This window comes from Indicator indicator, chromosome 15 (assembly GCF_027791375.1).
Source record: "Indicator indicator isolate 239-I01 chromosome 15, UM_Iind_1.1, whole genome shotgun sequence".
Classification (NCBI taxonomy): Eukaryota; Metazoa; Chordata; class Aves; order Piciformes; family Indicatoridae; genus Indicator; species Indicator indicator.
The window spans coordinates 16,474,441-16,489,915 of record NC_072024.1 but is presented as its reverse complement, the minus strand read 5'-3'; the positions used below and the strand labels follow the sequence as shown (position 1 = coordinate 16,489,915).

Sequence of the window (15,475 nt, the reverse complement as noted above, 5' to 3'; positions counted from 1 at the left end):
ATGCCTGTGGTCAGCGTCCTCCTCTGGGTCACCCTGCTGACTCTGGGCTGGCGGTCTACCCATGCCAAGGACCATGGCTTCAGCACCCCAAGGGTCCAGCTCTCATTCAAAGGTAAGAGCCCAGCAGTGGGAGTTGGGGGGCAGGGTGGGACCTCAAGAAGGCAGAGGAGATCCAAGGGCACCCTGTTCCTGGCTGCTTCTCCTCCTTGCCCAAGGGGACATCAGCAGGCTGCATCCCCAGAAATCTCCATGGACATCTGTATCCCTGAGTGGTGGCTAAGCTCCCAGTCTGCCCCATCCCAGCCTGGGGAGGCTGGTAGCCTGCCCAGTCCCTCAAATACATTTCCCCTTGTGGGTGGCTCCCTCCCTCCACCTGGCACAGTGGGGTGCTGAGGTGTGGGGAGCCCCCCTGGCAGCACCCCGAGTCCAGACAGCAGCTTGACGCCACCCAGACCCCCCAGCAGCTGGTATTAATGCCTGGGAGCTGGCAGGGAGCCGGGAGAAGCAGGAGGGGAGGATGCTGGGGAGAGGGGGGCTTAACCCTTTGACTGCTTGACCCACTCAACCCGCTCTGGGAGCCAAGGGGGACCTCGGGTCAGCTTTGGGGTGCACATTGACAGAGGGACTGGTCCTGAGCCAATTGGGACATTGAGGGTGGGCAGTGAGGTAGGGCTCAAGGTTGCAGCGTCAAGGAGTGGAACAAAAACCTGGTCCTTTCAGCACAGTGTATTCAGTGCTGCTGTTGTCCTGAGCCCCACTGGATGTGTCCCAGTCTGAGGATGCATGTCAGGAGAGTGACAGGCACACAGAACCTTGTGTCACCTTCCTTTTGGGGTGGCTGGGGCAGACAAGTCTCTGTGGGAGAGCTGGGGCCATGCTGCCTGCACCCCAGATGTGCCATCCCACCATGCCTTTGCCCTCTGGCTGTCTACTGAACTGGTGAGCCTGGGGTGCGGTGGTAGAGCTGGTGTGAGCATGGCTGCTCCAGTCCAGCAGAGCCTGGCAGGAGAAGCTGGGGGTCTGACAGCAGACACAGCACATGCAGGTGAGCCATTGGTGCTACAGGCTGGTCTCAACAGGAAAAATGGCTGGAATGAAGAGGCTGGGGACAAGCCCAGGCTGGAAAGGAGTGAGCGATTCCTCCCCACATGGCAGGCACCTCTTTCATCTCTGAAAGACTATTTCAGAGGGGTTTGGGCTGCTGCTGGGGTACTTTGCCTGCTGCCTTTTCCCGCCCAAGGATGTGGCCCTTTTCCCACCTTGGAGCATCTCTTCATTGCAGCCATTGCATGAGGAGGCTCTTGTGAAGCCCTGTCTGGACCCATTGCCTACCACCCCGGCAAGGTGTGTGTTAATGCCTGTCACTGTCCTGCAGCTGCCATTGTGCCCCAGGAACAGGATTAATTCCAGATAAGCATGATTAGGCCTGCTGTGCTGCAGGGAGGGGCCAGGGGTCTGTTTTGGGTTTGTTTTTTTTTTTTTTTTACTCAGTTTGGAGAAGCAGAGGTTCCTGATTGTGCCCAGGGACCTGCAAGAGTCATCCAGGTGCCCATGTCAGGATCTCCAGTTCTCCCTGCTGCCTGGTGTGTCTGGAAGAAGGGCTGGTTGCTGGTTCACACTGACACACAGGGAAGGAATGTCAGTGGCATGCCGAATCCAAGCACACCAGGATTGGGAAGCAATGCTGCTTGTCCCTTCCCTGCCCACGCTCTTGCAGTGGTGACAGTGGAGAATTAGTCCAGGGTCTTCCTTGGAGACCAGGAGCCACATGCGGAGCTGCCACTAAGCAGCTTCCTGAAGCTGAATATCAGCCCAAAGCCTCCTCAAAGCTGTGAGAGATGTGGGGTGGCAGCAGCTCTTCCTGGCTGGTCCCTTGCATGGAGAGCCAGGGCTCATACCCAAATACCCAGCCCCAAATTCTCTGGGGCAGCTGCAGATGGTGAGGCTCGATGTGATGGGAGCTGAGCAGTGGGACACTGGTGTAATGAGTTGGGCTGGCCTGCAGAGGTGTGGCCGAGGTACTGCAGGACACCCAGTGGTCATTGGTGTGAGTACTGCTGAAGGGATGCTGCTTGGTCTGAGTGCAGGTCCCCTTGAGTAGCATCCCTGGGCTGAGGCACTGCCCAGTGGGACTGAGGTGGCCAGAGCCTTGCAGTGGCAGCTGGCAGGGTGCTGGGGAAGAAGCAGTGCTGGTGGGAGCAGCCACATCCCTGTATGTGGTGTCCCCCCACCCTGGCGCCTCACCTCAGCCACGCTGCCTGGAGCCAGGCCAGCCTCGGGAGCGTCTCAGAGTTTGTTTGCCTTTGCTTGTTATCGCGCGCCAGAGGCTTGTCGCAGCTCCCCGGGGCCTGCGTCATCCTCTACAGAGCCCCAGCGCCTACGAGTGCTCTGAACAATAAATATATAAAATAACAGCGCCATGGGGAAGGGGCAGGAGCTGAGCTCCTTCGCCTCAGTGCAGGCTGATGGGCTGGAGGGCCTCATCCTTCAGTCCTTCCCCCTATCCCATGATGCCCACAGTCCCTGTTTGTCTGTCCTCCCTCTCAAGGCTTTCCTGTCCGTGTGTCAGCAAGAGGAAGGTGGCCGGCACGGAAAGAACAGTGCTGGGAGCGGCTCCGATGTGGCTCCCTTTTGCCAATAGCTCTTCCCAGATCCCGGCCTGGTGCCGGCCAGAAATAGGGTGGATATTTTTAATCGTCTCCTTGCTGACAATTCCCTCCCCTCTCCCATACACATCCTGTGGCCCCCTCTCCTTCTGGCCTTCCTCCATGCTGGGGGCTTGGGCACCTCAGAGGTTGGTGCCTTCCCCACGAGGATGCAGGAGGTGATGACGATGATGATGGTGATTCATCCCTCCGTGTCCTGCTTTCTGTCCAGCGTGGGAAAAGCATGCGGGAAGGAAGGGTGGGCTCTTGCCCACGTGGCTGTGGGAAGTCCTTGAGGTCAGGGCTCTCCTGGGGGGCTTCAAAGCAGGAGGTGCTGACTCTCAGCCCGTGGTGACAGGAACAGCCATGCCAGCACCTCTTGGAAAAGCCATGGCAAAGGTCTGGCTGAGGGGCAGCCCTGACTGGGAGGGGCTGGGTGAGAGGCAGGGCAGTTCCTGCAGAGGGAAAAAACACTTTTAAAAGGATACATTAATTATGGAGTCTCCTCTTGGCTCTGCTGCCAGCCCCCTGTGTGACCATGCTCCTCCTTACCTTGTGCCTTAGTTTCCCCTCCCACTCCACTGGCATCCCAGTCAGTGGATATTGACATGTTTGATCCAGGGTCCGAGGTGGCAGATGGCTTGAGAGGAGCCCAGTAAGGGGCTATGTCTCTGGGGCCATCCAGGCGCCCTCCTAAGCTGCCACAGCTGTGGGCACTGCTTGGTGACAGCAGGCAGGGATAAACATGGGGGGACATAGCAGGGCATAGGCAGGGCCAAGGGGACAGCTAGTCCTGGGGACATGCCAGGAGGGCTGGCACCATCTGTCCCCACTCTGGTGTGAGTCAAAGGGTGTGCTGGACCCCACATGCTGCTCCTCATCCCCCTCAGAATTGCACCCTGGGGGACAGGAACATGGGGCTGAGCCCTGCAACCCCTAAGAGGATTTCTCTGGCTGTGGCTGTGGGGTGCTGCCACAGAAGGGCTCCCACCTACCCACTGAGACCGGCTGCCGCCATGGCTGAGCCCTGCAGGCTCCAGCTGCAAGGCTCCATAAGCTCCTTAACATCCCCCCTCAAAAAAAGCCAACTGTGATTTCAGCTCCCCAAGCCAATATCTAATAAGCTCGTTATCCCTCAAATTAACAACGGGCCTTCTGGAGCAGCACAGCCAGCGTGGCCCTTCCTGGGGACCTGGCATGTCATTGTCACCCTTCCTAGTCCCTCCTGGAGCACCCCAGCCTTCCCAGCAAGGATGGATCACACGGCCTGGAGAAGCAGCCACCCACCCACCCAGTACTGTGCCGTGCTCTTGGGGGCTGCAGGCAAAAATAATACCAAAGACTTAAAAAAGACCTGAGAGGGTGATGGGTGGGGACCCCTCAGGTCAGCCCTTGGCTTTTGGGGGGATTGAAGTGTTTTTTTACAAAGGTGGGCTCCTTCCTGAGGGGATTTTCCTGCTGCTGGAGCATCCCCTCTCTCAGGTACCCGATGGGGACCAGTGTCCTCACTGCTTGCTGGGGCAGGTCCCCCTGCAAACATTTTGGGCAGGCTTACCATGGGATGAATCAGTGGTTTCAGCTGAAAAAAAATGTTTCTTTTTTTTTTGTTTCTGTTTCTGTCCTGTGCCCAACCACCCGGGTGGCAGTGGCAGGAGGGAGCATTGGGCTGGCCCTACTTTCATCCCAAGGGATTTGACCCAGGCAGCCATGGCACCTGTCCCCTGCTGCGGGGGCTGGTGGCGTGGATGCCGGGTGCCAGTGCAGGGCAATGTTCCCAGAGGGGCTGGGGATGAATGGGAGTGGAAGGCAGCAGTCAGAAGCTGGAGCCATTTCATCTCCCAAGCCCTGGCAAAACGGCTTTGGTTTCCTCCCACCTGTGAAGCGGTTAAATGGGAAAAGAGCTTGGCTGGGGGCCATGGAAATTCTCTTATTACATGTAATTAGCTTAATTACATCATAAATAACCCATCAAGGGGTAGTGGAGTGACGCTGAAACAAATAAGCAATTCTGCTTTCATGGGGTGACCCACCCAGCTCTTTGATCAGCCCCAGTGACAACAAATGCTTTAAATACTCGAGGGCACACATCCAGCCCCCATCCCTCTCCCAGCATCACTTCCCATCCCTTTTCTGCACTGGTACCCAAAAAGCTGCATCCCACATTTCAAGAGGGAAAAATACGAGGGAGGGGAGCATCTCCAAAATTTGGGGCACACTTATAAATTTGTAGGTTAAAACACTGTGGGATGAAGCCAGGGTTTATCCCTGCCAGGCCAGGCTCCTGTGGGATCAGCACTGGACTTCTCCATCGGCATTTGGAGTGAATTCATTCACCCCCCATGCAAAGAAAGGGCTCCTGAAACTGCTGCCAGCCAAGGGGGAGAAGGGGGGGAGAGCAGTTATTGAATATAAACATGCCGTGTAATTTACATGCTAATTATGTTGAATGCGCTACAAGCCCATAATTAGAAACTAATTAGGTGAGAGCGCTTGTAATTGGTTTTGGGGGGAGCAGCAATGGTGCACCTGGGGAGGTGACCAGCTCCCATTAACTCTTCATGCCGGCACCCCGGTGATGTTTGGGGGCTTGGGGGGATATGAAGGGTTGGGTTGGGGTGAAAAGCTTCTCTCCCCCCAGGTGCTTTGTTTATGGAGGACCCCCAAAGTCTCACCTTGGCATTGGAGATCAGCGTTGGTCTCTGTGCCAGTGGGCGATGGGTAGAGGCTGCTCATCCCTTCCCAAGGGGGCGGTGGTGACGGCCAGCAAGGATGGAGGTGTGGGCAGCTGCTGGAGCTGGAAATTCAACCCAGATTTGGTGTTACAGGGAGAATTTGGCTTTGCAGAGATGTAATCAGGCAGTGCTGCTCACCACTGCTGTGGCAGAGCCGAGCATCTCCCCATGCTGCTGGCCAAGGGTCTGACAAATTCCTGGCCACTGGCATTGCTCGAGGGCAGATGGTAATTAAATATTTCTCAAGCCCCGAGGCCACCAAATGATGGTGAGGAGGGAAGCTCCATGGGATGCTTTGAGGGGACAGTCCTCAGGGAGGCCACCCTGGCTGCTATACTGGATGGCTCCTGGCTCCGGTGCTGGGCAATTAAAATAGGATTAGGCTCCTGGCCAGCCAGGGAAGCTCAGCCTGTGCTGGGATTGGCAGCAGGGATGTAGGAGGGAATATGCGCATCAGGGCGCATCAGCTAACGAACCTCCTCCCTGCTCTGTCCCCAGGGACCCCCAGTGGCTGCTGGGGGTAGGTTTAGGGGCATAGTTGTGGTGGGAGATTAGATGGGGAGGGCATAGGGTGGCAGTTCAGGAGGTCAGAGGTTGAAGCAGAGACTCACCCATCCCTCCATCCCACTTGGTGAGGGCGTCACGGGGCAGTGGTTCTGTCACGGCCCCTCTTTGGGGGTGTCTCTCTGATCACTGGCACATGGGTGGCTGAATGGGGACTCCAGTGAGGGTCTGTGGCCCTTTGTGTTCCTATCCCTGGCCCCTGCTGAGTCTTGCTGCCGCCCATCCTGATGGATGTGGGATATTTGGAACCATTGCTAGCATGGGACCTTTTGTTGCCAGTGTCCTTGGTGAGAACAAGGACAGGAGTACATTCCCTGGGGAGACTGGATGTAGTGTCCCCTGGCCAGGCACCAATGGTTGGCCATACTGGATGTCCTGACATAGAGGCTCCTGCTTGGTTTAACAGCCATCCCTGTCTCTGCCTGCACCAGGGTCATCTCTGCCCTGAGCTGGATGGCTGGGCATGCAAATTCCTCACTGGCTCATCCCCCAGCACTGGGGACGAGCTGTCCTGCTCTGCCTGCGTCACCCAGCTGCAGGAGCTGCCCTGCCCTTTCCTGGCTCCCAGCTCTGCCCCTACTGACACCAGCATCCTTCCAGGGGAAGCCTCAAGAAATTCTTCCCATGCCCCCAGGGCACATATGGGCACATATGGGCACACACACTGTGTGGGTGCACATACCCAGGCCTGCACTCAGTGGGGCACACATGGAGTGGGGCACACGTGGTGTGGGGCACACAACTACACGCGTTCAGCTGTGCATCCATACACTGTGTGGGATACACACATGCACACCCCCCCATGTCACGCTGCACACGTGCACACACACACACACTGTGTTCGTGGCACAGCTGCAGGCCGTGGGACAGGCAGGGACTGGACCCTGTGTGCCACAACACAGGCAGGGAACAGCACGAGAGAGTCGGGGGATACTCTGGGACAGGCAAGGGACGCCACGGGTGGCCAGCAAGCCAGTCCTGGCAACAGGGAGCATCTGGAGCCCAGATGGGAAAGGCAGGAGGAGGACTGTGCTGTAGAGCAGACAAATGGGCAGTCTCCCTCCAGCCCCCCCCATCCACTGCACCTCTGCCATGGCAGGGGCACTCCCCTGCCCACGGCCTAACCTGCCAGCTCCTCTGCATGCCCATGGTGCTCCCACCAGGTGGGCAGAGCCCCAGGTCGGGGGACAGTTGATGTTGTATCTCGTGACGCCATTTCCCACAGTGTGCCCTGGTGGGTTTCTGTCCCATGCTGGTCTCACTACCATGGCTGAGCAATGCCAAGTGGACCGTGGGTGCCCTGCCACAGAGCTGGGGCCTAGGGAGCACTACTTCCAGCTGTGGGACAGAGTGGGTTCTCTCAGTGACACCAAGAGGCACTGATCTGTCCATGTGCAGACACCCCTGTGTCCCCTTCCTGTGGGCTCCCTGCTTTTGCCCTGGTCAGCAGGAGCGTGTTTGCCATACTTACTGTGCAAACATTTGCCACCAAACCCCAGCCCACCCCTGGGATGCCAAGCGAGGGGGTCTCCAGAGCTGTGTAACGAAGTCTGTGACACCACCAAGGTGCTAGAGTGCAGGGCACTGATACCTCTTCCACTCCCTAAAGAGGGCAGCCCCTTGCCAACCCAGGGTGCCCAGGAAAGAAAGGGACTCTGGGAATACCCATGGAGCTGGCAGGCGAGAGGTCAGGGATCTGCAGGCACTTGGCATCCTGACTAGGAAGAGCAGCTGGCCGCTGGAGCCCTGCCCAGCACTGCTTGGAAGCTGACGTGCTCCTTCCCGTGCTCCTTCCCGCGCTCCTTCCCGCTCTGGCACCCAGTGCCTGTGCCTGGCATGCCCCTGGGGAGAGGGACAAGTGCTGTGGCATGGGGATGCTCATGGGGCCAGCATCTCACATGGGAGTGGCATCTGATGGCTGGGGTGTGCTCTGATGGCTGGTGGTGACATCCAGTGAGGATGACACCTCCAAAGGGAGTGGCACCCTTTGGCATCTAGGGCAGATTATATCCCATGGAGGTAGCATCTGATGATTGCTGGTGACATCTAAAAAGAGTGATATGTCCAAGTAGCACCTCCACAAGGGCAAGCTTACATTGTATGGGAATGGCATCTGATGTCTGTTGGTGGCATTCAGAAGGGTGGCACCTCTAAAGATGTGACATTTCCAAAAGGATGGCACTTCCAAAGGAGTGTCATGCAGGGTAGATGTCATCCTGTGGAGGTGGCATCTCTTGGCTGGGGTGGCATCCAAAGGAGGTGACACATCCAAAGGGTGTGGCACCTCCAAAGGGAGTGGCATTGAGGATAAATAGTGTCCCATGGGGGTAGGATCCTCTTTCTTGCCTCTGCCCTGGCCCTTGCCGCGTGGTCCTTGGCACCGACCCACATCATCTGCAGCACTTCTGCCTTCCATCTGGCTGCCTCATTGCACTTGTGAATATTCATGACCCTCATTATCCTCTTTCACTCATTGCTCCCACACTTGGGCTAAAAATAGCTTCCTAAGGGGGGATGGGGGACGCAAAGCAAGGGAGAGATGCATACCCTCCCTGGGAGGTGGCTTCTTGGGGTCCCAGCTCCCCCATCTGAGGAGCCTGTCTGGGACATGGAGTCACAAGGAAGAAGAGGGAAGATGCTGGAGATTTTGGGACCTACGGGCTCTTGGCTGGGGTGCCAGGGTGCCCCCTCTTCAGGAGCTTCACTCCCTGATATGAGGTGCTGTGTCTCCTGAGCCCAGGTCCTGCTGCCCTCTACCCTGGCCACTCTTGGCTGTGCCAATCAGCCATGAGAATCTCTGTTATTGCCCTATGTCCTGCACAGATGTGGCAACATCATGGCGTGGCGCTCCTGGAGGAGGAGATGGGCACCATGGCCTGGAAGTTGAGCACTATGGTCTGGAAGGTGGGCACCTGCTCTCACAGGATGTCCTGCAGCCAGGACCAGACTTAGAGTCAGGTGCAGGGATGGCAGCAGGGAAGGCAGAGGTCCTGGGGTGCTAACACCTGCCCCTTTGTCCCTGCAGAGCTGAAGGCAACAGGCACAGCGCACTTCTTCAACTTCCTGCTCAACTCCAGCGACTACCGCATCCTGCTGAAGGACGAGGACCATGACCGCATGTACGTGGGCAGCAAGGACTACGTCCTCTCCCTGGACCTCCATGACATCAACCGCGAGCCCCTCATTGTAAGCTGCCATCGCAGGGCCAGGGGGCAGCCGGAGGGGTCAGCCAGGCACCTGGGGAGGCAGTTTAGATACCGGTGCAGGAGCTCAATGGGCATTGCTGGTGGTGGTGGGGAAGAGGTGAGGCTAACTGGGAGCCCTGGTCTCCCCTGGGCTGATGTCTCCACAGATCCATTGGCCTGCATCCCAGCAGAGGATCGAGGAGTGCATCCTGTCAGGCAAGAACAGCAATGTGAGTGGCCACCACAAATCCTGTTCTGATAGTGGAGGGGGGTGCTGGTAGCTGGCACTGGAGAGGGATATGTGTCCCCGGGTCCTACCCTGGAGAAGCTGTGCCCCAGTTCCTCTGTAGTACAGCCATGCCAGGATAGGCTGGCACTCCAAGGTGCTTGGCAAAGTTCTGCCACCCCTTCAGTCCCAGCCATGCAGATCATGGAGAGCTTCCTGGGCAAGTAGGAAGCCAAGCTCCCCATGCTACTTCCTCCCGGCAGTTAAGGCTGAGCCTTCCAGTGTGACAGCTCATGACTTGTGCCAACCCCGACCCATGCTGCTCATACCACATACCATCCCACAGCTCATTCCAACCTATGACTTATACTAACCCATAACCCATCACATGCTAGGACCCACAGGAACCCATGCCCCATGCCAACCCATGGCTTCATGCCATCCCATGACCCATACCAGTCCATGACCCATGCCAGCCCATAACAATGCCAACTCTTGGCCTCATCCCAACCTAATGGCCCCATCCAATGTACCAGGTCAGCCCATGCCCCATGCCAGCATTCCACCCTCCTAGCTCCTTGGCTTGGTTTCTCCTTTCCCCAGCTCCTACCTTGTGCCAGGGGGATGGACCCCATGGTGCCTACCACAGCAGGGGCTGAGAGGCAGTGGGAAGAGGGATTTCCCTTCCCCATGCACCCCCTCCTCTGCTTCTCAGGGAGAGTGTGGCAACTTCATCCGCCTGATCCAGCCCTGGAACCGGACCCACCTCTACGTGTGCGGCACTGGTGCCTACAACCCCATCTGCACCTTTGTCAACCGCGGGCGCAAAGCCCAGGTGAGGGGTGGGAAGGATGAGGGTGCTGAGCTTGTGTCTGGCCCTGTGTTGCCAGTGCAGCCACCATGGAATTGCAGCAGGGTGCAGGAGTGCGGCCTGGCATGACTCGGCTCTGCCAGCTGGAGTTGGGAGGGTTGAGGGGCAGAGGGTTGGGGGGCGTTGTTGGCCTGGGGGGTCACCATGGCTAACGGTGGTGTGCTGCCGAGAGGGGCTGAGCCATCTCCACAGACCAAGGACTGCAGAGCAGAGCTGGATGCCAGGTTCCATGTGACATGCCCTCCCACCTCGCCGTCCGCAGCCACTACAGGATCATCGCCAGACTGAGGGACGTCCACCCCTGCTTCAACTTCCCACCCACCCATCAGGCTACCGAGCCCCTCACCATGGAGTCAGAGGATGCCTGGCACCACACTCAGCAGCAGGAGAATGGTGTCAGGGATTATGCCAGTGCATGCAGCCATGTCATGGATGTCCCTGGATGGATGTCACCCATCCCTGAAGACCATGATGCGTAGCAAGAGGGTGACATCAAAGTCACATACCGCTGGGCTGGAGCTGTGGCAGATGGAGTGCTTTCAGCACAGCCCTGGAGGGAACCAGTCTCTGCAAGTAGCAGCGTGGGCATCTTGAGGGGTCCTGAGCCCTGCAGGGGGTCCTTTCCCTCTGCACTGGACTGGCAGGTCCTGGGTTGGGTCCTCTCCCAGTTGGAGTCAGGAAGGTGCCACCAACCCAAGCCAAGGGAAGAGCACAGCGGTGGACATAGAGGACAGGCATCAGCCTCAGTGCCCTCAAGCCTGGCATGGGCACCAAGAGAAGCAGATGCTGCTTGGACACTACAGATTGGGACTGGACTGGGACCAGATTAGAACCCAACTGAGCAGTGGCGGCACTTGAGGAAGACCAGGAGTATTGGTGCAGTTGAGGCCAGCATTGTCTGTCCACTCCAACAGAGACAGCTGCAGTGTGACAGGGACAGGGTATTCCAGAGCCCCCATGGTACTGGTAACCTCACCCATGCTGCAGCTCAGCTCCAAGGCGTTGCTCCTCTGCACAGGGCCCTGCCAGCTGGGTTGCAGGTGCTGTCTTTGCATCCCCACATCTGAGCCCAACCTGGACTGGCTATGGGCAGCCACCTTTCCACTCTCCCCTGCCCCACACTGGGGCACCCCAGTTCTGTATGAGAGGGTGGAATCCCTCCTGGAGAAGCTCCTGCTGGAGGCCAGCTCAGCCCAGAGCATCCAGGGATGCCCACTAGTACATTCTGTGGGGACCACAGCTCTGCTGCTCCATGGGCACCCATCACCCCAGCTCTTGGGGTCCCCCACCCACCCCTGCCCAAGGGGTTCCTTCCCCCTCTGGTGCTAATTCTCTGCCCTGCTCCTTTTCCCCAGGGGTTTCCGCCGAGCCAGCCAGGAGGCCAGGAAAGCAGATCCACCGAGGGCCCCCTCAGCCCGAGACCAGCACAGAGCAAGGTGGGAACCAGTCTGGGAGCCCGCCGCAGCCGTGCCCACCTCTCCCCCGGGCACGCCAGAGCCGCGGGCTCTTCCTTCCCACCGGCATGCATCCAACCCCTGGGTCGGGCACCCCATACCATGGGTAACCCTGCCATCTTCTTCCCTCTTGGCACAGCATCTTCTGGCCACCAGCCTGGCGTCTGCTCTCCTTCTCACTAACTGCTTCCTTCCCAGTTCCATACGGGCACCTGTGGGGGACACTGTCAGGGATGGGGCCTCTCCTCACCACCACCAGCTTTGCTCAGCTCCAGGCTTGTCCCTTGCAAGTGGGGCTACATGTCAGCAGAGCCATGGGGCTTGAGATGTTTCAGGGGAGAATTCCAAGGCGACGTGCAGGAGGTGTTTTGATAGTGTCTACAAAAACATCATTGAGCAGCTGCCCCGGGAGGGGCTTGTGCCATCCCGGCAGGCAAGCGGGCACAGGGAGGCAACACTGTCCCTGGCTTCTGAGGTCACCCAGTGTCCTGCCCACCCTGACAGTGCCACCCGCTGAGCCTCTCCCCTCTGGACTAACATGGGTCAGTGCATGGACCAGGGACTCTCAGTGCTCCTCTCTGCCAGTCCCTCTACTCTGAGGGTGGGTGTTCAGGGGGCAGAGGGCGATGCTCAGCTGCGAGGATCTTGCCAGCTGCAGGCTGCTCCCATCTGCCAGCTTCCACAGTGGGGAAGCACCGTTGCCTTTTTGGCCTCCTTGGGTGACCCTGGTTCCTCCCTCCCTGCTGGAACTGGTCCCAGGTCCCTGTGCCCTGGGCAAATGCTTGATGGGGGCTGGTGGCACCTGCTTTCAGGCAGTTCTAATGTGTTTCAAAGTGCAGTGCTTGCACTGTGCAATAGCTGTGGGTTGCCCAGCTGAGAGGGTGAGGTGTTATGGCTGGCACCAGGGCTGCACTGGAGAGCCAGGTTGTCCCTCCTGCAAAGGGTTTGCCTAGCTTGGAAATGGGACTAGTGCTAGGCAGAGGTGTTTGTGATGGTGACAGTGGCACGGGTGGCAGGGTGCAGTAATGGGGATGGTGGAAGTACGGCCATGCCCATCGCAGAGGCTGAGCTGCCCTGATTGTAGCTGGCATGAGCAAACCCTATGCACAGTGAGCATACCAGGTCCCCACGCAATGCTGGCCCTGGGAGCTCTGTTCACTTCTTGATGGAAGGTGACCACCATCATGTCCATCACCCTTACGTCAAATCCAGTGCACAGGGCCAGCAGTCAGCTCCAAAGGCCTGAATTGATTGCCTGAGGTTCCCCCCTGCACCTGGGTTCCCCACAGCTGCTTCACCCCAGCTCTGGGACTCCCTACACCAATGGCAAAAGGCGCCCTGGTTGGCCCAGCCTGACCTTACCTGCTGCGAGCTGGCACTGGCAGAGGATTTTGCCTGCATCTCTAGGGGCAGTGTGGGTTTCTCTCCTGGGCAAGAACATGTGACAGTGCTGGGGATAGCACAAGAAGGCAGAGGCAACAGTGGGGACAAGACTTCCAATGGCGTGGGACGAATCTGCCAGAGCAGATGCAGGAACTCACCACATGCCACCCTGGTGGCACCCCTGGAAAATGGGTCCTGGCAAGAGGAGCACATCGGGTCCCACAGCTGAGTTGTGCCACTGGCCAAACCCTGACTGCTGAATCTGATGGAGCTATGTGAGCTGGAACTGGTCAAGTGGCAATGGGTGACACAGATGGCCAGAACAAAGAGGTGGTTGGAGGGAGATGTTTGCTTGGAAGTGGACCTAGAAGATGGATACCGCCTTTCGGCCTGGTGGCTCAGCCAAATCTCCAAGTGGTGGAGGGCATGGAGGAGCATGGAGGAGCATCCAGCAATGCTGGAGGAGTAGCTTGTGCTGGCTTCAGCTTCTCAGGAGACCTGCAGACTCCTGTTGTTGGACAGTCCCTATCAGTCCTTGCCACTGGACTCCATCCTGGAGGAGGCTGCATCTCATGGTGGATTTCAGAAAGTGCCACGGGCACAGAGAGATAAAAGTCTAACCAGCTCCTCGGTCTGCTTCCTTCTCCAGGATTATATCTTCTACCTGGAGCCGGACAAGCTGGAGTCAGGCAAGGGGAAGTGTTCCTATGATCCCAAAGTAGACACCGTCTCTGCATTGATAAGTGAGTCCTGTAGTTCCCCAGGACTGGTACTGCCTGAGTTGGGCAGAAAAAACAGGCAAGGCAAGATGGGACAGCTGCTCTCACTGTCTTCTTATGCTGCCCAAACATCCCCAAAGTGCCTGCCTGAGCCACCCATGCCTGCTTCAGGTACCTGGGATGCCCAGTCCTTGGGCACCTAGCCCAGTGGAGGTTGGAGTCCTGGTTACAGACCAGTGCCAGCCTCTCAAGCTCTGGGATGGCCACAGGTCTTGGTTACTGGGTGGCTACCAACCAGGAGGGGCTGGATGCAGCCTGGGGCAGTGGGAGAAGGTGGGTAGATGGGACTGGTGGGGAGACCCCATCTGATCTCTGTCTGCCCTCTGAAGATGAAGAGCTCTATGCTGGTGTCTATATTGACTTCATGGGAACGGATGCAGCCATTTTCCGCACCATGGGCAAGCAGACAGCCATGAGGACAGACCAGTACAACTCACGCTGGCTCAACGGTGAGTTTGGGTGGGGGGGTGGGGATGGATGGGTGGACAGGTGGTGGATGGGGGGATGGAAGGTTGACAGCTGACAGTTGATGGATGGGTGGACAGATGATGGATGGGAGGATGAGGGATGGATAGGTGGGGAGTGGTTGGATGGGTGGATGGATGGATGGATGGATGGATGGATGGATGGATGGATGGATGGATGGATGGATGGAAATTTAGGCAGAAGAGCAGAGGGATAGCTGTGTGGAGCAGTGACAGACAGGCTAGCTTTGCTGGGCAGTGGAAGCAGCCAGGTGGTGAGAGATGGGGCTGGCTCTGCTGGAGATTGTGCATGGGTTTCTGCAGGGCTGAGATGTCAACCATGTCGCCTGCAGTCAGTGACCCCAAGCACTCATCCTGCTCCCCTTGGAGCACCCCTGCCTGCGGGGCAGCAGCTGAGTAAACAGAGCAGAGCAGATGGGATGATCCTGCCAGGCTGGGGAGCCGGCGGGGCAGTAACCCGAAGAGGGGGAGCTGTCAGCGCAGACTGGGCACCAGCTGATGGATGGCAGGGAAGAGCTTCCTGAGAAGCTTCCAGGCTGTGTGGTTCCTCCCCAGGGGGGATGACTGGTTCCCACTGCTGTGCATATAGAACTGCTGGAACTCTCCACCCTGTGGACCTCAGGAATGCTCCCACGGGCCTCAGGGATGCTTTGAGCCCTTCCTGGAGCACCAGTGTCCAGCAGAGAGACTCAGTTCTTCAGCCCACCTCTGCAGCTCTGGTTCAGATCCAGCTGTCACCTTGTGACCACAGCCAAGGTTTTCCAGGAACTAGGCAAAGGCAGAGGAGAAGGGGCTTGGCATCCCACTGTGGCACAGAGCAGAGGGTGCTGCTGGGCTGACAGTGCCATGCTGTGCTGTTCCAGACCCAGCCTTTGTCCGAGCCCAGCTCATCCCCGACAGCAGCGAGAGGAATGACGACAAGCTCTACTTCTTCTTCCGGGAGAAGTCAGCTGATGCCCCGCTGAGCCCCGGGGTCTATTCTCGCATCGGGCGCATCTGCCTGGTGGGTGGAGCAGGGGGCAACAGGCAGGGGGGCGGGCATGGGACTTTCAGGGCTGGGCACTAGAGTCCCTCCATTGTAGAATGATGATGGGGGCCACTGCTGCCTCGTGAACAAGTGGAGCACGTTCCTGAAGGCACGACTCGTCTGC

The 15,475-nt window shown here is 58.1% G+C and overlaps 1 protein-coding gene across 2 annotated transcripts in view; it reads left to right on the top strand.

The window, feature by feature from the left end:
* The window catches only part of SEMA3F (semaphorin 3F), a 19,647-nt gene continuing 4,172 nt past the window's right edge, over positions 1-15,475 (top strand). The window contains exons 1-9 of one of the 2 annotated variants that reach the window (XM_054387506.1): positions 1-112; positions 8,967-9,127; positions 9,294-9,356; positions 10,068-10,187; positions 11,579-11,659; positions 13,710-13,803; positions 14,169-14,288; positions 15,188-15,327; positions 15,407-15,475. The exon at positions 15,407-15,475 is cut by the window's right edge and continues 46 nt beyond it. In XM_054387506.1, coding sequence (XP_054243481.1) covers positions 1-112; positions 8,967-9,127; positions 9,294-9,356; positions 10,068-10,187; positions 11,579-11,659; positions 13,710-13,803; positions 14,169-14,288; positions 15,188-15,327; positions 15,407-15,475 — 960 coding nt within the window. The remainder of the gene's footprint in view (positions 113-8,966; positions 9,128-9,293; positions 9,357-10,067; positions 10,188-11,578; positions 11,660-13,709; positions 13,804-14,168; positions 14,289-15,187; positions 15,328-15,406) is intronic. The other variant, XM_054387507.1, reaches the window with a different exon arrangement.